The sequence below is a fragment of the Heterocephalus glaber genome, unplaced genomic scaffold (assembly GCF_053883595.1).
Source record: "Heterocephalus glaber isolate CG9 unplaced genomic scaffold, H.glaber_assembly_v1.0 deba00000281, whole genome shotgun sequence".
Lineage (NCBI taxonomy): Eukaryota > Metazoa > Chordata > Mammalia > Rodentia > Bathyergidae > Heterocephalus > Heterocephalus glaber.
In genome coordinates, this window is record NW_028258139.1 from 25,332,452 (window position 1) to 25,354,017 (window position 21,566).

Here is a 21,566-nt window from a genome sequence, read left to right on the forward strand (position 1 = left end):
AAGTTTTAGCTATTACAGACTGCGCTGCTATGAACATGGGTGCACATATATCACTGTGGTATGATTCTTTTAATTTTCTGGGGAAGATCCCCAGCAGTGGAATAGCAGGGTCAAATGGGACTTCCAGTTCTAGTTCTTTGAGGTATCTCCATACTGATTTCCACAGTGGTTGCACCAGTCTACACTCCCACCAGCAGTGGAGCAGGGTTCCTCTTTCCCCACAGCCCCGCCAGCATTTGTTATTGGTTGATTTCATGATAGCAGCCATTCTTTCTGGAGTGAAGTGGAATCTCAGCGTTGTTTTCATTTGCATCTCTCGAATGACCAGTGATGTTGAACATTTTTTCATGTATTTATTTGCTATTTCTACTTCTTTATCTGAAAAATGTCTGTTCATTTCAGCTGCCCATTTTCAGATTGGGTCTTTAAATTTGGGAGGTCTGATCTTTTTAAGTTCTTTATAGATTCGAGATAGTAGACCTTTGTCTGAGGAAGAGCAGGTGAAGATTATTTCCCACATTGTGGGTGGTCTCTTCACACTGCTGGTGGTTTCTCTTGCTGTGTGGAAGCTTTTCAGTAAGAAAAGATCCCATTTGTTGATTGTTTGTGCTAGTTCATGGGCAACTGAGGTTTTGTTCATAAAATCTTTTCCCACACCGATGTCTTCAAGGGTTCTACCTAACCTCTGTTCCAACTGGTTCAGAGTTTCTATTTTAATATTTAGATCTTTAATCCATTTTGATTTTAGTTTAGTGCATGGGGAGAGATATAGGTCTAGTTTTAATCTTTGGCAAGTTGAAGCCCAATTTTTCCAGCACCATTTATTAAAGAGGCTATCTTTCCTCCAGTGAAGGTGTTTGGCTCCCTTGTCGAAGATGAGATGGCTGAGTGTGTCTGGCGTTGTTTCTGCATCTTCTAATCTGTTCCACTGGTCCTCAGGTCTGTTTCTTTGCCAGTACCATGCTGTTTTTATCACAGTAGCTTTGTAGTAGAGTTACAGGTTGGGGATTGTGATACCCCCTGCCATGTCTCTGTTACCTAGAATTGCTTTTGCTATTCTGGGTCTCTTCTTGTTCCAAATGAATTTTTGGATTGTTTTCTTGAGGTCTATGAAGTATGCTGCTGGGATCTCAATTGGAATTGCATTAAATCTGTATAGCAGTTTTGGAAGTATGGCCAGTTTCACTATATTAATCCTTCCTACCCAGAAGCAGGGGATGTCTTTCCATTTTGTGATATCATCTTCAATCTCTCTTTTCAGAGTGCCATAGTTTTCAGAGAAGAGGTCTTTGATTTCTTTCATTAGGATGATTCCTAGGTATTTCAGTTTTTTGGATGCTATTGTGAAAGGAATTGTTTGCCCTATTTCTCTCTCAGTGAGTCTGTCATTGGTATAGAGGAAAGCTATTGATTTTTGTGTGTTGACCTTGTAACCAGCTACTTGACTGAATTTGGTTATTAAGTCTAGAAGACTTTTGGTGGAGTTCTTGGGGTCTTCTATATACAGTACTATGTCATCTGCAAATAATGACAATTTGACTTCTTCATTACCTATCTTTATTCCTTTTATTTCTTTCTCTTGTCTAATTGCCGTGGCTAATGTTTCCAGTACTATATTGAACAAGAGTGGTGATAGTGGACATCCTTGTCTTGTTCCTGATTTTAGTGTGAAGGATTTCAGGTTTTGACCATTTAGTATGATGTTGGCTGTTGGTTTTTCATAGATGGCTTCTATCAGTTTGAGGTAGAGACCATCTATTCCAATTTGTTGTATGGTTTTTATCATAAATGCTTGTTGGATTTTGTCAAATGATTTTTCTGCATCTATGGAGATAACCATATGGTTTTTGTCCTTGGCTCTATTGATACAGTGTATTACACTGATTGATTTGCGTATATTGAACCATCCCTGCATCCCTGTGATGAATCCCACTTGATCAGGGTGTATGATCTTCTTGATGATCTTCTGCATTCTTTTGCTAGTATCTTATTAAGGATTTTTGCATCTATGTTCATTAGTGAGATTGGCCTATAGTTCTCTTTTTCAGTTGGGTCTTTCTCTGCTTTGGGGATCAAGGTGATGCTTGCTTCCAGGAATGAATTTGGGAGTATTGCTTCCCTTTCAATTTCATTGAAGAGTTTAAACAGTAGTGGCAGCAGTTCCTCTCTAAATGTCTTGTAGAATTCAGCAGTGAAGCCATCAGGGCCTGGGCTTTTCTTAGTTGATAAGTTTTTAATTACATTTTCAGTTTCATTGGTTGATATTGGGTCATTTAGAATTTTTAGGTCTTCTTTGTTCAACTTTGGTAATTCATATGTATCTAGGAATCTGTCCATTTCTTCTGTGTTGTCCATCTTATTGGCGTATAGGATCTGGAAGTAGGTATTGATGATCCTCTGGATTTCTGCTGGGTCTGTTGTAATTTCACACTTTTCATTCCTAATTACATGGATTTGGGCCTTTTCTTTCCTTTTCCTGACAAGGTTGGCTAAGGGTTTGTCAATTTTGTTGATTCTTTCAAAGAACCAACTCTTGGCTTCATTGATTTTTTTGTATCGTTCTCTTAGTCTCCATTGCATTGATTTCTCCTCTGATCTTTATAATTTCCTCCCTTGTATGAGCTTTGGGTTTGTCCTGCTCTTCTTTTTCTAGAAGCTTGAGGGTCAGCATCAGGTTGTTTAATTGGGCTTGTTCTGTTTTCCTAATATGCATATTCACAGCTATGAATTTCCCTCATAAGACTGCTTTCATTGTGTCCCATAAATTCCAATATGTTGTATTGTCATTGTCATTTAATTGAAGGAACTTTCTGATTTCTTTTTTAATTTCCTTTGTGACCCATTGGTTATTCAGAAGTGTGTTGTTCAATTTCCATGTGTTTATGAAATTTTTGAGTTTCTTTTGCTATGGATCTCCAATTTCATCACACTATGGTCTGATAATATACAGGGGCTAACTTCAATTCCTTTGCACTTACTTAAACATGTTCTATGTGTGAGTATGTGGTCTATTTTGGAGAATCACCCATGTGCAGCTGAGAAGAATGTGTATTCTGATTTTGTGGGGTGGAAGACTCTGTAAACATCTGTTAAGTTCATTTGTTCAAGAGTTTGATTGAGTTCTAGTATTTCATTACTTATTTTTTGTCTAGTTGATCTATCTATTTGTGACAGTGGGGTGTTGAGGTCCCCCACTGCAATTGTATTAGTGCATATATGACTTTTCACGTCCGTTAGTATTTGTTTTATATAGTTGGGTGCACTAGTGTTTGGTGCATAGATATGTATGATTGTCATCTCTTTCTCTTGGATTGTTCCCTTTACAAGGATGTAGTGTCCTTCTTCATCTCTCTTAATCAGTGTTGGTTTGAAATCTACTTGATCTGCCAAGAGGATAGCTACTCCTGCTTTTTTTTGGGTTCCTGTCGCATGGAGTATTGTTTTCCATCCTTTAACTTTCAGTCTATGAGTTTCCTTTTGAATGAAGTGTTTTTCTTGTATGCAGCATATTGTTGGATTTTGCTTCTTGACCCATTCTGCCAGTATATTTCTTTTGATTGGTGAACTGAGACCATGAACGTTGATGGTTATAACTGAAACATATTGACTTGTCATTGCCATGACTTTTTCTTTTTGTTGGGTTCTCCCCCTTTACATTTAATTTCTTGTCATGCCAGATGGGTTCATTCTGCTTTGCTTCCTGGGCTTGTGATCCTCAATATCTGTTCCTAGGAATTGTGTCAAATTCTTTGGAGTGCTGGTTTGGTATTCACAAAGTTCCTAAGGTTCTCTTTGTCATGAAAGTATCTTATTTCTCCATCCATTTTGAAAGATAGTTTTGCAGGGTACATCAATCTGGGTTGGAAGCTGTTTTCTTTTAGGGCTTGGAATATGTCACTCCAAGCTCTGCTTGCCTTGATGGCTTGTGTTGAGAAGTCTGCTGTCATTCTGATGGGCTTTCCTTTGTATGTGATTTGTTTCTTTTCTCTGACTGCTTGGAGAACTTTGTTCTTCTGTTGTGTTTCTGGAATCTTAACAATTATATGCCTATGTGTAGATTTTTTTTGATCAAGGATATTTGGAGTCCTATATGCCTCACTTATCTGTATGTCAAGCTCTTTTCCCCTGCTTGGGAAGTTTTCTGCCATTATTTCTGTGAAGAGATTTTTTATGTCATCTGCACTCTCTCCTGTTTCTTCATTGAGCCCAATCAGTCTTATGTTATTCTTCTTTGCATCATCTAGCAGCTGCTGGATTGCTTTCTCATGTTCCCTTATAATTTTGAAGCAATTTTTCTTTTCCTGGTCACTAATTGCAATCTTATCTTCTATATTTGAAATTCTGTCCTCACATTGGCTCATTCTGCTGTGTAGACTTTCAGTGGAGTTTTTCATGTCCTGGAAATCTATTTGCATCTGTTTTATGGATTCCATTTGTTTCTTATGTTGGGATTCCATCATATTCTTGAGATCCTCTCTAGATTTATTAATCATGTCTTGCACTAGGGGCACAATTTCTCCTGTTATCTGAGAAATTATTTCTGATTTCATTTTTTCCAGATCCCCTTTTGTTGCCAGTTCAGTGGGTCCAGGTGTTTGAGTATCAGAGTGTTCCATCTCATTTCCCTTTGGGGTTGCTGTAGGTGATCTGGAAGTCTGGTTTTGGGACTTATTTACATGTTTTCTCATTTCGACTGGGGCGGGCGGCTGTTAGCACCTGCACGGATTACCTCCTCTGAGCTGGGTGAGGTGGGCCAGGGGCCTTGAGCAGCGGTAGGTATGGTGACCCAAAAGCCCTTTCCTGTGGGCTGGGAGCAGCGGGAGGGATGGTGGCCGGGAAGCCCCTTCCTCTGGACCAGGAGCAGTGGGAGAGCAGCTCAGAAGCCCCTCCCTCTGGGCCGGGAGAGGTGGGATGGATGGTGGCCTGGAAGCCCCTTCCTCTGGGCCAGGAGCAGCAGGACAGAAGGTGACCCAAAAGCCCTTTCCTCTGGGCTGGGAGCAGCGGGAGGGATGGTGGCCTGGAAGCCCCTTCCTCTGGACCAGGAGCAGTGGGACAATGGCTCAGAAGCCCCTACCTCTGGGCTGGGAACAGCGGGACTCAGTACCTTGGTCTGGTGATCTGGTGTCCTCTGCATCTTTGTAGTGTGGAATCAGGTGGCTGCCTGTCTGCAGCGGGGTGATTCGGTGTCTTCTGCGTGACTCAGGACCTTGGTAGGGCGTGCACAGACCTTCCTGTGTGCAGCAGGCTGATTTGGCGTGTTCTGTGTGACTCAGGACCTCGGTAGGGCATGGGTAGACCTGCCTGTCTGCAGCGGGGTGATTTGGCATCTTCTGCGCGACTCAGGACCTTGGTAGGGTGTGCACAGACTGGTCTGTCTGCAGTGGGCTGATTTGGTGTGTTCTCTGTGACTCAGGACCTCAGTAGGGCATGGGCAGACCTGCCTGTCTGCAGTGGGCTGATTCCTGGAATCTTCTTTCTTGAGTGTCTCTGTGAGGTTCGATCAAAATCTGATGTGTGCTACCGCCAAATTCCACCCAGTGAAAGCACAGACTGGTAAAAACGTGACCGTGTGCTCATTCTCCTTATATGCTGGGCCTGGCACTGTGCACCTTCTGCTTCTTCCCCAAAGTCAAAATGAGCATGAAAGGCAAATGCTTTGAATCTACTCAGGATAGTGAAGCAGCCACAATAGCTCTACTAAAGATGCGAAGGAAAGATGACTTTTAGAACCAGGAAAAGTAATAGGACCCTGTGTTGGAAACAAGGGGGAATTCTTTTTCCTTAAATTCTTTTATTGCTACATTTTAGGTATACAATACATTTGCATTTATCATTGGGTGCTTGTACCTGTACATGATGTATCTTGGTTCTTATTTTTCCCCCAATACCTGTGCATCCTTCACCCCAACCCTTCCCTATTTACATAGACTTCATTTCCATTTTTTTCTTTTCTCACAATATTTCCTTTATATTTATACATGTATTTATACATGTGTGTCCTATTTTTTTCACTTAAGAGTATGGCCTCAATATGCATCCATTTAGCTATAAATGACTAGTTTCTCGTTCTTTATGGCTGAGTAGTACTCCAATTTATAAAAAAACCCCACATCTTCTTTATTCAGTTTCCAGTTGATGGGCAGTTGAGCTGTTTCCAAGCTTTAGCTATTATGAACTGTACTGCTATAAACATGGGTACACATATACCTCTGTGGTATGATTCTTTTAATTCTTTTTGTTTTTTTTTCTTTTTAATTCTTTTGGGAAGATCCCCAGCAGTGGAATAGAGGGGTCAAATGGGACCTCTAGACCTAGTTCTTTGAGGTATCTCTGTACTGATTTCCACAGTGGTTGCACCAGTCTACACTCCCACCAGCAGTGGAGTAGGGTTCCTCTTTCCCCACAGCCCTGCCAGCATTTGTTATTGGTTGATTTCATGATAGCAGCCATTCTTTCTGGAGTGAGGTGGAATCTTAGCGTTGTTTTCATTTGCATCTCTTGAATTACCAGCGATGTTGAACACTTTGTCATATTTGTTTATTTGCTATTTCTACTTCTTTGTCTGAGCAATGTCTGTTCATTTCAGATCCTCATTTACGGACTGGGTCTTTAAATTTGGGAGGTCTGGTTTTTTAAAGTTCTTTATAGATTCAAGATAGTAGACCTTTGTCTGAGGAACAGCAGGTGAAGATTATTTCCCACATTGTGGGTTGTCTCTTCACACTGCTGGTGGTTTCTCTTGCTGTGCAGAATCTTTTTAATAAGAAAAGATCCCATTTGTTGATGGTTTGTGCTAGTTCATGGGCAACTGAGGTTTTGATCATAAAATCTTTTCCTACACCAATGTCTTCAAGAGTTCTACCTAACCTCTGTTCCAGGCGATTCAGCGTTTCTATTTTGTATTTAGATCCTTAATCCATTTTGATTTTAGTTTAGTGCATGGTGAGAGATATAGGTCTAGTTTTAGTCTCTGGCAAGTTGAAACCCAATTTTTCCAGCACCATTTATTTATTCATTTATTTATTTATTTATTTAAAATTCTTTTGTTGATACATTTTAGGTATACAACACAATTACATTTCTCATTGGGAACTTGTACCTTTACATAATGCATCTTGGTTCTTATTTTTTCCCCATTCCTAGCCCACCCTTCCCTATTTACAAAGACTTTATTTCCATTTTTTCCATTTCTCATCATTTTTCCTTTCCCTTCTTTCCTTTCCCCTGCCCCTGCCACAGTGCCTACCCCTTTGGACATTTTCTTCCTATTTTGCATTATCAATTATTCATTCTAATCATTGGTCCATTTTAGGTATACAATATAATGACATTCATCATTGGAAATTTGCACCTTTACATAATCTCTCTTGGTTCTTATTTTTCACCCTTGCCCAGCCCTCCCTTCAACCCCTCCAGTCCTCCCTATTTACAAAGATTTTGTTCCTATTTTTCCATTTTCTCATATCAATTCCATTCCCTTCTTTCCTTTCCCCTACCCCTGCCACTACCGTCCCCTTTGCCCCTTTTCTTCCTATTTCACATTACCTATTATACATTTTAGTCCGCATTTACAGTTTCAGTTTCTCACACCAGAGAAACTGTTCGGTATTTATACATGCGTATTCTATTTATTTCACTTAAGAGTGTTGCCTCAATGTGCATCCATTTAGCTATAAATGTCTGCAATTTCTCATTTTTTATGGCTGAGTAGTACTCCATTTTATTAAAAAACCACATTTTCTTTATCCAGTCTCCAGCTGATGGGCATTTGGGCTGTTTCCAAGTTTTAGCTATCACAAACTGTGCTGCTATGAACATGGGTGCACATATATCACTGTGGTATGATTCTTTTAATTTTCTGGGGAAGATCCCCAGCAGTGGAATAGCAGGGTCAAATGGGACTTCCAGACCTAGTTCTTTGAGGTATCACCATACTGATTCCCAGAGTGCTTGCACCAGTCTACATTCCCACCAGCAGTGGAGCAGGGTTCCTCTTTCCTCACAGCCCCACCAACATTTGTTATTGGTTGATTTCATGATAGCAGCCATTCTTTCTGGTGTGAGGTGGAATCTCAGCATTGTTTTCATTTGCATCTCTCGAATGACCAGTGATGTTGAACATTTTTTCATGTATTTATTTGCTATTTCTACTTCCTTGTCTGAGAAATGTCTGTTCATTTCAGCTGCCCATTTTCAGATTGGGTCTTTAAATTTGGGAAGTCTGATCTTTTTAAGTTCTTTAAAGATTTGAGATAGTAGACCTTTGTCTGAGGAAGAGCAGGTGAAGATTTTGTCCCACATTGTGGGTGGTCTCTTCACACTGCTGGTGGTTTCTCTTGCTGTGCGGAAGCTTTTCAATAAGAAGAGATCCCATTTGTTGATTGTGCTAGTTCACGGGCAACTGAGGTTTTGATCATAAAATCTTTTCCTACACCAATGCCTTCAAGAGTTCTACCTAACCTCTGTTCCAACTGGTTCAGAGTTTCTATTTTAATATTTAGATCCTTAATCCATTTTGATTTTAGTTTAGTGCACGGTGAGAGATATAGGTCTAGTTTTAATCTTTGGCAAGTTGAAGCCCAATTTTTCCAGCACCATTTATTAAAGAGGCTATCTTTCCTGCAGTGAGGGTGTCTGGCTTCTTTATTGAAGATAAGATGGCTGAGTGTGTCTGGCATTGTTTCTACATCTTCTAATCTGTTCCACTGGTCCTCAGGTCTGTTTCTTTGCCAGTACCATGCTGTTTTTATCACAGTAGCTTTGTAGTAGAGTTGCAGGTTGGGGATTGTGATACCCCCTGCCATGTCTCTGTTACCTAGAATTGCTTTTGCTATTCTGAGTTTCTTCTCGTTCCAAATGAATTTTTGGATTGTTTTCTCAATGTCTGTGAAGTATGCCACTGGGATCTCAATTGGAATTGCATTGAATCTATATAGCAGTTTTGGAAGTATGGCCATTTTCACTATATTAATCCTTCCTACCCAGGAGCAGCGGATGTCTTTCCATTTTGTGATATCATCTTCAATCTCTCTTTTCAGAGTGCTATAGTTTTCAGAGAAGAGGTCTTTGATTTCTTTCGTTAGATCGATTCCTAGGTATTTCAACTTTTTGGATGCTATTGTGAAAGGAATTGTTTGCCCTATTTCTCTCTCAGTGAGTCTGTCATTCGTTTAGAGGAAAGCTACTGATTTTTGTGTGTTGACCTTGTAACCAGCTACTTGACTGAATTTGTTTATTAAGTCTAGAAGACTTTTGGTGGAGTTCTTGGGGTCTTCTATATACAGTACTATGTCATCTGCAAATAATGACAATTTGACTTCTTCATTACCTATCTTTATTCCTTTTATTTCTTTCTCTTGTCTAATTGCCGTGGCTAATGTTTCCAGTACTATATTGAACAAGAGTGGTGATAGTGGACATCCTTGTCTTGTTCCTGATTTTAGTGTGAAGGATTTCAGGTTTTGACCATTTAGTATGATGTTGGCTGTTGGTTTTCCATAGATGTCTTTTATCAGTTTGAGGTAGAGACCATCTATTCCATTTTTTGTAGGGTTTTTATCATAAATGCATGTTGGATTTTGTCAAATGCTTTTTCTGCGTCTATGGAGATAATCATATGATTTTTGTCCTTGGCTCTATTGATACAGTGTATTACACTGATTGATTTGCGTATATTGAACCATCCCTGCATCCCTGTGATGAATCCCACTTGATCAGGGTGTATGATCTTCTTGATGATCTTCTGCATTCTTTTGCTAGTATCTTATTAAGGATTTTTGCATCTATGTTCATTAGTGAGATTGGCCTATAGTTCTCTTTTTCAGTTGGGTCTTTCTCTGCTTTGGGGATCAAGGTGATGCTTGCTTCCAGGAATGAATTTGGGAGTATTGCTTCCTTTTCAATTTCACTGAAGAGTTTAAACAGTAGTGGCAGCAGTTCCTCTCTAAATGTCTTGTAGAATTCAGCAGTGAAGCCATCAGGGCCCGGGGTTTTCTTAGTTGTTAAGTTTTTAATTACATTTTCAGTTTCATTGGTTGATATTGGGTCATTTAGAATTTTTAGGTCTTCTTCATTCAACTTTGGTAATTCATATGTATCTAGGAATCTGTCCATTTCTTCTGTGTTGTCCATCTTATTGGCGTATAGGTTCTGGAAGTAGGTATTGATGATCCTCTGGATTTCTGCTGAGTTCCAGCACCATTTATTAAAGAGGTGAGGGTGTTTGGCTCCTTTATGGAAGATGACATGGCTGAATGTGTCTAGAGTTGTTTCTTCATCTTCTAATCTGTTCCACTTGTCCTCAGGTCTGTTTTGTTTCCAGTACCATACTGTTTTAATCACAGTATCATTGTAGTATAGTTTTAAGTTGGGGATTGTGATACCCCCTTCTATGTCTCTGTTTCCTAGAATTGCTTTTGCTATTCTGGGTCTTTTCTTGTTCCAAATGAATTTTTGCATTGTTTTCCCAAGGTCCATGAGGTATGCTGCTGGGATTTCAATTGGGATTGCATTGAATGTATGTAGCAGATTTGGAAGTATGGCCATTTTCACGATGTTGATCCTTCCTACCCAGGAGCAGGGGATGTCTGTCCATTTTTTGATATCGTCTTCAATTTCTCTTTTCAGAGTGCTATAGTTGTCAGAGAAGAGGTCTTTGATTTCTTCTGTTAGGGTGATTCCTATGTATTTCAGGTTTTTGGATGCTATTGTGAAAGGAATTGTTTGTCCTATTTCTGTCTCAGTGAGTCTGTTTTTTGTGTAGAGGAAAGCTATTGATTTTTGTGTGTTGACCTTGTAACCAGCTACTTGACTGAATTTGGTTATTAAGTCTAGAAGACTTTTGGTGGAGTTCTTGGGGTCTTCTATATACAATATCATGTCATCTGCAAATAATGACAGTTTGACTTCTTCATTTCCTATCTTTATTCCTTTTATTTCTTTCTCTTGTCTAATTGCTGTGGCTAATATTTCCAAAACTATATTGAACAGGAGTGGTGGTAGTGGACATCCTTGTCTTGTTCCTGATTTTAGTGTGAAGGATTGCAGTTTTTGACCATTTAGTATGATATTTGGCTGTTGGTTTTCATAGATAGCTTTTATCAGATTGAGGTAGAGACTGTCTATTCCGATTTTTGGTAGGGTTTTCTATCATAAATGCATGTTGGATTTTGTCAAATGCTTTTTCTGCATCTATTGAGATGATCATATGGTTTTTGTCCTTGGCTCTATTGATATAGTGTATTACATTTATGATTTGCATATGTTGAACCATCCCTGCAGCCCTGGGATGAATCCTACTTGGCCAGGGTGTATGATCTTCTTGATCTTCTGCATTCTATTTGCCAGTATCTTATTGAGGATATTTGCATTTATGTTCATTAGTGAGATTGGCCTATAGTTCTCTTTTTCAGTTGGGTCTTTCTCTGCTTTGGGGATCAAGGTGATGCTTGCTTCCAGGAATGATTTTGGGAATATTGCTTCCCTTTCAATTTTATTAAGAGTGTATACAGTAGTGGCAGTAGTTCCTCTCTAAATGTCTTGTAGAATTCAGCAGTGAAGCCATCAGGACCTGGGCTTTTCTTAGTTGTTAAATTTTTAATTACATTTTCAGTTTCATTGGTTGATATTGGGTCATTTAGAATTTTTAGGTCTTCTTTGTTCAACTTTGGTAATTCATATGTATCTAGGAATCTGTCCATTTCTTCTGTGTTGTCCATCTTATTGGCATATAGGATCTGGAAGTAGGTATTGATGATCCTCTGGATTTCTGCTGGGTCTGTTGTAATTTCACACTTTTCATTCCTAATTACATGGATTTGGGCCTTTTCTTTCCTTTTTCTCATAAAGTTGGCTAAGAATTTATCAATTTTGTTAATTCTTTTGAAGAACAAACCTTGGCTTCATTGATTTTTTTGTATCATTCTCTTAGTCTCCATTGAATTGATTTCTCCTCTGATCTTTATAATTTCCTCTGTTGTATGTGCTTTGGGTTTGTCCTGTTCTTCTTTTTCTAGAAGCTTGAGGGTCAGCATCATGTTGTTTAATTGGGCTCACTCTGTTTTCCTAATATGCGTATTCACTGCTATGAATTTCCCTCATAAGACTGCTTTCATTGTTTCCCATATATTCCGATATGTTGTATTGTCATTGTCATTTAATTGAAGGAACTTTCTGATTTCTTCTTTAATTTCCTCTGTTACCCATTGGTTATTTAGAAGTGTGCTGTTCAATTTCCATGTGTTTATGAAATTCTTGCAGTTTATTTTGCTATTGATTTCCAATTTCATCACACTATGGTCTGAAAATATACGAGGGAAAATTCAGTTCCTTTGGATTTACTTAAACATGTTCTATGTGCGAGTATGTGGTCTATTTTGGAGAACTACCCATGTGCAGCTGAAAAGAATGTGTATTCTGATTTTGTGTGGTGGAACACTCTGTAAACATCTGTTAAGTTCATTTGTTCAAGAGTTCGATTGAGTTCTAGTATTTCAGTACTTATTTTTTGTCTTGTTGATCTATCTATTTGTGACAGTGGGGTATTGAGGTCCCCCACTACTATACTTTAGTGCATATATGACTTTTCATATCCGGTAGTATTTGTTTTATATAGTTGGGTGCACTAGCATTTGGTGCATATGTATTTATGATTGTCATCTCTTCCTGTTGGATTGTTCCCTTTACAAGGATGTAGTGTCCTTCTTTGTCTCTCTTAATCAGAGTTGGTTTGAAATCCACTTGATCTGCAAAGAGGATAGCTACTCCTGCTTTTTTTTTTTGGGTTCCTGTTGCATGGAGTATTGTTTTCCACCCTTTACCTTTCAGCCTATGAGTTTCTTTTTGAATTAAGTGTGTTTCTTGTATGCAGCATATTGTTGGAGTTTGCTTCTTGACCCATTCTGCCTGTCTATTTCTTTTGATTGGTGAGTTGAGACCATTAACATTGATGGTTATAACTTATACTTATTGACCTATCATTTTTATGACTTTTTCCTTTTGTTTGATTCTCCCCCTTTGCAATAAATTTCTTGTTGCACCCAATGGATTCATTCTGCTGGGCTTCCTGGGTTTGTGATCCTTGTCTTTTTCTAAGATATTTTCTAAAATTTTTTGGAGTACTGGTTTGCTATTCATGAGTTCCTAAGGTTCTCTTTGTCATGAAAGTATCTTATTTCTCCATCAATTTTGAAAGATAGTTTTGCAGGGTACATCATCCTCAGTTGGAGGCTCTTTTCTTTTAGGGGTTGAAATACATCACTCCAAGCTCTTCTTGACTTGAGGGTTTGCATTGAGAAGTCTGCTGTGATTCTGATGGGCTTTCCTTTGTAGGTGATTTGTTTCTTTTCTCTAACTGCCTGTAGGATTATGTTCTTCTGTTGGGTTTCTGGGATCTTGATTATTATATGTCTAGGTGTAGATTTTTTTTGATCATGGCTTGTTGGAGTTCTATGTGCCTCACTTATCTGTATGTCCAATTCTCTACCTCTGTCTGGGAAGTTTTCTACTATTACTGCTGTGAACAGTTTTTTAATGTCAGTTGTACTTTCTCCTGTTTTTTCGTGGACTTCTATCAGTCTTATGTTATTCTTCCTTGCATCATCTAGCAGCTGCTGGATTGATTTCTCGTGGTCTCTTACTATTTTTAAGAAATCTCTGTTTTCATGGTCATTAACCGCAATCCTGTCTTCTATATCTGATATTCTATCTTCACATTCCCTTAATCTGCTGTGCATACTTTCAGTGGAGGTTTTAATCTCCTGGATATCTGTTTGAATCTTGTTTCATGGGTTCCATTTCTTTCTTATGCTGGGTGATCATGGTTTCCATTTCTTTCTTATACTGGGTATTCATGGCTTCCCGCATGTTTCTGTGCTCATCTATTTTTTTATCTGCCTCTGTTCTAGAGCCTCTAATCATGTCTTTCACTCTGCTCACCATCTCTGTAGATACCTGGGAGATTATTTCTGCTTTGAATTTTTCTAGAGCCTCATTCATCTGTTTTGTTACTTCCTGTGCTATCAGTTCAGGGTGTCCAGCTGGTTCATTATCAGACTTTTCCTTCTCATTTCCCCCAGAATTTGCTTTTTGTGGGGTGGAAGTCTGAGTTTTTTCCTTGCTCAAATGTCTTCTCATTTTTGTTTTTGGTATTGTCCATGGTTTATTTCCTGGGTTGATACTCCAAAGTTGCTTATTGTAAGTATCTTTGTTGCTTGTAGTTAAAACACTTATGGAATGGTTGTTTCTCAGAGGTGTCTTCCAGATATAGTTGGTCTTTAGGTTTTGAGTCTCTAATGGCTCTAAGGCTGTCTCATTTTCATTATACCAGGAAGAACAACTGATTAGATCAATCACAACACCTTAGCCCATGTGATACAATCAGCAACACCATAGCATCAGATACATCTTAGAAAATGACAATTTGTGGTAGTTATTAATCTATCACTTTTAACTGTGTGAATTAAATCAGAATCGAGGACCAACCCAACATATGTTTATAGTGAATAAACTCTTCAATATAGCAACTTTCCCCTTCAGGATGGGGAGTTAGAAGGAGTTGGGGAGGGAGGGATAGATAGGTAGAAGGATAGGGGAAGGTTAGCAGTGAGGCCAGAGGACACAGGCAAGAGAAAGAAAAATTAAAGAACAAATATGAATTAGGGCTAGAACAGGAACAGAAAAGGAGATGAAGAACAATGTGGGACAGCAAGGGAGCAAGTGAGAGAGAGAGAGAGAGAGAGAGAGAGAGAGAGAGAGAGAGAGAGAGAGAGAGAGAGAGAGAGATAGAAAAAAAGAAAAATAAAAATTTGAAAAGAGTAGAAAAAAAAAATAAGAGCAAAAAAATACTAATAATAACTGAAAATAAATAAAAGATAAAAATGAAGGACTTCCTTCAGGGTATGTCTCTGCTGTCATAATAGACAATGTGGGCAGCAGTGTGCAGATCTAAGTCAATGAGTTTCAGCAAGCTAGTTGCAGACCCGTGAGATTCAGGCTGATTTCTGGCTCCAAGTCCCAAGTTGAGCTCCCTGTCCTCCTGCAGGGTTGAACTCTGCAAGGCTCTACTGCAGGTTCCAGCTGTCCTTCCCCCGAAGATAGTCCAGGTTTCAATGGGAGGTGATGATCCCTCCAACTTACCAAGCATGGTGATCTGGTGTGCCTTTATTGCAGAGATTCTCTTCACTTTTCTAATGGGCTTCAGTTTTCATCAAGAAGCCTGAGAGAGGGTCTCTATCTGTTGTTTACTTCTGCAGCTCAGTACAATGGCCTTTATGCCCCCGCTGTGCCTCTGTAGTGTGGAACCAGGTAGCGGCATAGCCAGGGTAGAGGTGGGGTGGTTATTAAGCTGCTTGCCGGTAGGCGTGCTGAGGGGTCCTCCAAGGGGGAATATTTTAAAGAGGGTTAATGGCAATGTGTCTTGTACATTTTAAAAATTTAAACATTTTTGATCCCCTGATATGTGCCTATAAGTACATATGTGTGTATAGGCATATAGAAATACATGTGTATGTACATATTATAGACTCTCAATTTTTCTATTCTACAAGGTAAGCTTATTATCACCTTTTTGTAGATGTTGAGCCAATGCACAATGACCTGGTCACACCAAAGCTTGGCCCCAAAGCCCTGGCCTCTTCTCTTCAGCAGTCCGTGGAGGTTGAGACAGAAAGTGTCTTTCCCCGATCCCAAAGTTGATGGGTAAAATCTGATAATTCTTCTAGGTAAGGAGCATCCTCGTGCCAAACTTCAAGTACCCCTGGAACATCCCCTTCACCCTCCCAGCTGAGCTCCTGGCCCCGCTACAGGGCGAGGGCTTGCACATCACCTATGCCCTGCTGGAGGAGTGTGGCCTAAAGATGGAGCTGAAGAGCCCCCGGACAACCTGGCATCTGGAAGCCAAGAAGCCCTTGTCTGCACTATATGTGGCCCTGTCAATGCTGCTGCAGCTGGCCAAGCCCTCGGCTCTCCCTGGTGGGCAGTCAGTCTAGGGAGGCCTGGGCCATCCCAGCCCATGCTGTGAGAACCCTCAGCAGGCCTGGGCGATCGAACCACGCTGCTTTGCTCCCCAGGATGAGTAGAGCCAGGAATTGCCAGAGCTTTGAGGGAATGCTCTAGGGTGATGGAATGCTTCCTTGACAAGGGCTAATAAATCTTTCAAATCTCCTCAAAAGTGTGTTAAAGATTTAAACATTTCATGCTATGTAATATTTACTTGAGAATAAGATTAACAACTATTTACTGTAGTCAATAGTGTATATTTTGAACTTTGGAATGCATCCAAAATGTGACGAAGACAACATGGTAAACTGGATAATTGGGGAATATGGGTGGAAACTGCTTTGTTTCACCCTCTGTGGTGATGGCAGCCTGCTTTAGATGTGGCTGGGGCCGCTGAGGAGCTCTTTGTCCTGGGGAAACCGAGCCCTGGTGTGGCCCTCTGCACTGAATGCTGAGGTCCAATGGATGCCTTTCACAAAACCTTGTGCTCAGGGTCCTGGCTCAGCTCAGAGCTCTCTGAAATGTCTTCAGGGTTGTTTTCCTGGTGCTTTGATGAACAACCCTAAGTCCCTTCTGTCCACACTAATGTCCTTAGCAAAAAGGACTAGGCCACATCCTTTGTTTGCTCTCCTACAGGGGTCTCTTCCCTCCTGGCAGGAGAAAGCAGAGAATTTCCCACATCTTTCATCCCCTTTTAATTATAAATTTCACTTTTAAATAATTTCTCTCTTCTGTCATTTTACTGCAAGCATCCCAACAAACCACCTCCACATCACATCTTGAATGCTTTGCTGCTTAATTTCTTCTGCCAGATAACCTAGTTCATCACTTCTGAGTTCTACCTTCTGTGCAGCCCGAAGATACTGACACAGTTCCAGGTTCCCAGCAGCTGTAAAAGGGTGTCCTTTACACCAGTTTCCAGTATCCTCTTCCTCAGTCTCATCTGGTACCTTGTCAGAATGGCCTTTCTGATCATGTTTCTGCCAGCATTCTGGTCACAACTACAAGTTCCACACTTTCTCTACACTTCTATCCTACTGAATACTCAACAGAGTTGCCCTTAATGCTTCATTCATAATCACCTGGGCTGTTTCTAGCCTGCTCCTCCAAATTCTCCATTCTCTGCTATTACCCAGTTCCAAAGGTGCTTCCACATTTTCTGGTATTTGTTGTGGTCACAGTCCCACTTCCCAGTACCAATTTTCTTAGTCTGTTTTGTACAGCCGTAACAGAGCACATAAAGTTGTGAAATTTGTAAAGATCAAGGATTTATTTCTTACAGTTCTGATGACCTGGAAGTGTAAGGTGAGCACCTCCTTGCTGTGTCATCCTATGAAGTAAATGGAAAGACAAGAGAGAATTTGCACGCAAGAGAGCAAGAGATGCAATTTGCATTCTCAGGTCTTTTTAATCAGAATTGTCCACTCATGGATAGAGCCCACATGAGCTAAACATCTCTTATTAGGTCCCCTTCTCAACACTGTTGCGTTGTGTATTATGTGTACAACACTGCTTTATGGAGGAACACATTCAAATTACAGCACTGGGGGATAAATAAGTGTATTTCTGCATGATTTAATTTCTTCATTTTAATTAACACCCAAATTATACATATTTATGAGGTTCCTTGTGATGTATTAATATACGTATATTTTGTTTTAATTTTTTTGAGTTAAGATTTCACTATATAGTTGAGGATGGCCTTAAACTCACTGTGTAGTCCAGGGTGGCTTGAAATTCATGGTAATCCTCCTGCCTCAGTCTCTTGAGTGCTGAGATTACAGGTGTGTTCCCCCCACACAGCACCTCTATAAACACACACATGTTAACATATCATCTCCTCAAACATTTATCATTTTTATGGTAAAAATATTTCAAAGCAGGGCCAGGGATTTTGCTCAGTGGTGCTGCTGCTGCCTGCCTTGCAAGCACAAGGTCCCAAGTTCAATCCCCAGTACTAAAAAAAAAAAAGCCTTTCTGTTGGATTTGGACCAGCAACCCTGATAGAGAGATGAATGAAAACACGGGAGACAGAGAATATCTGTGGAGGGTTGGGGGACTCTACCGAAATGAAGTCTCAAACTGACTCAAATGCCCAGATTTATTGAGGGACAACAAAGACATAGTGCTCTCCTGAGCACAAAGGTTTGTTTCAGGTTAGCAAGGTATGGTGACAGTTTGGCTGAATTATTAACTTCAATCTGATTGTCCCCTCAGAAGCTTCCTTGTTTTCCCAGTAAGGCCCATCTCTGCTCGAGTTGGTGAAACATCCTGTCTTCAAGATGTTCCTGCTCCTGGGAGTTAGTAGTCTCCTGTTCCCCCACCCGAGTCAACCTGAGCAGACACTGACCAATGCGTTGGGTATGCAAGCAATTCCACACCTTTCTTCTTACTTTTCTGAAGTATATGGCATAGCATCATCATCTCTAGTCACCCGATAGTGGAGTGCAATAGCACTCCTGAGTTTATTTTCCTGCTGTACCTGTACCTTAGTATCTATTGGTCAACCTCTCTCCATTTTTCTTTCTCCTTCACTCTAGTGTTTGGGACTGCTTTTCCACACTCAAATTCAATGGATCAATATTTTAGATTCTAAACATGGGTGAGATCATGTTGTATTTGTCTTTCTCTGCCTGACTTCTTTCCCTTATCATGATGATCTCATGTTTGACAGAGATTTCTTTAAATGCTAGGCTAGAAAACAAAGAAACAAAGAAGCACCAACACAGAGGGAGCACCCAGAGAGGGCACCTGCTCTGTCTTTGCAATCAGCTCTCAGCCTGGAGGCTCCTTCCCTACTTAGCTACCTGGTGTAACAGTCCAAGGGTCCACTTGGTCCAAAGTGATTGCTTGAAGTTTTAAAAATAACTTTTCTGAGTGTGCTTCTTGCTTGGGCTTATGTTTGGCTTTCTGCACCCTTTTGTATACATGTCCTCTTTTGAGTTCTAATTTCTTGAAGATTTCTCACTGTACCTTTTTCTCTGGGCCTTAGATATTCTGATTCCATCTGTAATCCTTAGGTGTGCACATAGATGTGTTATACCTTTTGTGAGTAATGCCTCTTACCTTGTCTGCTTTCATTCGTGTTTGTGCAAAACAGAGACTCACATCTTTTAGGTATCTTCCAGAAAGGTTAGAGCAGACATACACACTAAATTTAAGCAGCCTGTTCTCTGTGCTCTCTTATTTTGGAGGGGGTCAGGAGGCCTGGGAAGTGGTTTGCCATAGCACTGGGGAAGAGTGGGACAATGGTGTTAAAGACGTCACAAAGCCTTTCTAGCAAGTTGAAGAATATTTTTTTCTTGCTTGGACATTTGTTTGGTTGCTATAATCTTTTGGCTGTTTTCCCGTGTTCTTATAAAGTTGTTTCAAACAGGTCTGGGTTGTTTTTCAGTGCTTTTGTGGAGAAAAAATAATTTGGAATTCACTACTCTGCCATTATTGTGACCATATTCTGGCCAATTTTGAGAGACAATGTCCAAGTGCATTTACCAAGTGGTTTGATAGAGTTATAGCCCTCATGATCCAATCCCTTCCCCGGTCCCCATCAGCTGACAACTGTCCCTCAACATAGTTGGCCTTTTGGGGGGCATTTTGGACACAGAACGCATTAGTTAAGATTCAGCAGAGGAATAGAATCAATAGAACAGAAATGTACAACTGTGCAATGGAATTTATTAGGCTTTAGGATCAGAGGTGGGGACCCACAATGGCTGTCTGTGTGCTGGAGAGCCAGAGGATCCAGTAATTGCTCAACTGAAGAAGATGGAAAGTGGAGAACAAGAGGGATCATGAGTCCAAAGTAAGAGAACCAAAAGCTCACTGGAGGGTCACCAGTGAGAGTCTGAAGGCTGAAGGTGACAACAGCAAAAGATGCCCCCACTCAGGAAGACTGGAACTCTTCAAAATGGGCAAACTTTCCTTTTTTTTCCATTTTTCATTCCATCTAGTCTTCAAGCCTATTGGTTGATGCCACTTGTTTTTGGGGTGGATCTTTCCCCTTCAGTCAGCTGGACTACACATTGTTTATTCACAGACTGTACTAATCTGCTGGACATTTCTCAGTCAAGTTAAGATATCATGATGAATGGTTACCAACCATCAGAGATACTGTGTTGTGCCTTCCACATTCTCCCAGCTGTGTTGGAATGTGTGCAGCTTCTTGCTCTAACTTGAGTCACTTTTGGGGAATTGCCATGAAGTAAAGTGGGTTGCCTTTCATAAATTCGTGCTCTACCTTTATCCATGGTCAGTGAATATTTAATGATTAATCCATGTATAGGTAAAAACATCCAGCCCCAAGTCTTAAGGTGCGGAAGCTCTGAAAGGCCATTCAGGCTCCACAAGCCACTGGGAATCACCCCAAGTCTTTGTTCTAGCTGCATTTTATTTCAGCTGCTTCTGTCCACTCCCAGTCCCTTCATTTCCTTGTAGTTGTTGCTTCACAGGGAGCATCCAATAAGCTTCTGGACACAAATCTCTAGTTCCATTCGTCTCCTGGGAAACCTGACCAAAGATGTCCAAGAAATCATGAGTTTGTTGTATCACTATCCCGAGTCCCACCCAAATTCTTTGTTGTACTGGGGGTCGAACTTGGGACCTTGGGCCTGCAAATCAGGTGGTGGAACCACTGAGCTAAATCCCTAGCCCCCACCCAAATTCTTTTCTACTATCATAGTCCGCAAATTCAACTTCTCTTCTTCCCAACAATAGCAATATATTTACTTTTCTCAGTTTTATAGAAGACACAAAATAGTCTCAGAATTACTATATGTCAGCATGAGGAAGCTGAATGAATTGCTTACCTTTAGTTTTAATTTTTAAAAAGTTTTAATGTTTTTATTAGCATGTATTTGTAGTAGATAATGATTACATTCTTCATGGGATTTTGGTAATGTGCATAACACACCTTAATTTTTTTCACTTACCCCTTTCCTCCCCTCACTTCCCTTCCTTGTCTTGTTCCCCTTCCCACTTGCAAAAGATCTATCTCTCGAATTCCTTTTTTCTATCTTATTTTTTTCTTTAAATTCTTTATACTTTGGGGTTCTCATATAAGAGGAACTATGCAATATTCAACTCGTGTCTATTTATTTCCCTTATCATTATTGCTTCATGGTGCAGGCATTTTCCTACAAATGACTCAAACTTTTTATGGCTTAGTCATATTCCATTCTGCACAAATCTGACATTTTATTTATCTATTTTTCATCTGTTTCCAAAAGGTACCTATTATAAGTTGTGCTGTTATAAACATGGCTGTGCATGTATCATTGTAATGTGATGTCTAAGTCTTTTAGGAAGATAATGTGAATGGGAATGTATGGATCCAATACATTTCTATTTTTAGTTTTTGGTGGAATCTCTATATCATTTCCACAGTGGTTATACTAGTTTACATTCCCATCAACAAAGTAGAAGAGATCTTTTCCCCCCAGAACCTCATGAATTTTTGTTATTTGATTTCTTGATGATAGCTATTGTTTTTGGCGTGAGATGGAATCTCAGTGTTATTTTAATTTGCATTTCTTTAATGACCAGAATATTGAACATTTTTTTATGTATTTATG

The 21,566-nt window shown here is 39.9% G+C and overlaps 1 protein-coding gene across 3 annotated transcripts in view; it reads left to right on the forward strand.

Moving 5' to 3' along the window:
- Gsdmc (gasdermin C) overlaps positions 1-20,046 on the forward strand; it is a 42,447-nt gene extending 22,401 nt beyond the window's left edge. For 2 of the 3 annotated variants that reach the window (XM_087187783.1, XM_021252087.2), the window contains exon 13: positions 15,720-20,046. In XM_087187783.1, coding sequence (XP_087043909.1) covers positions 15,720-15,986 — 267 coding nt within the window. In that variant the 3' untranslated portion in view covers positions 15,987-20,046. The remainder of the gene's footprint in view (positions 1-15,719) is intronic. The other variant, XM_087187785.1, reaches the window with a different exon arrangement.
- The last annotated feature ends 1,520 nt before the right edge of the window (positions 20,047-21,566 follow it).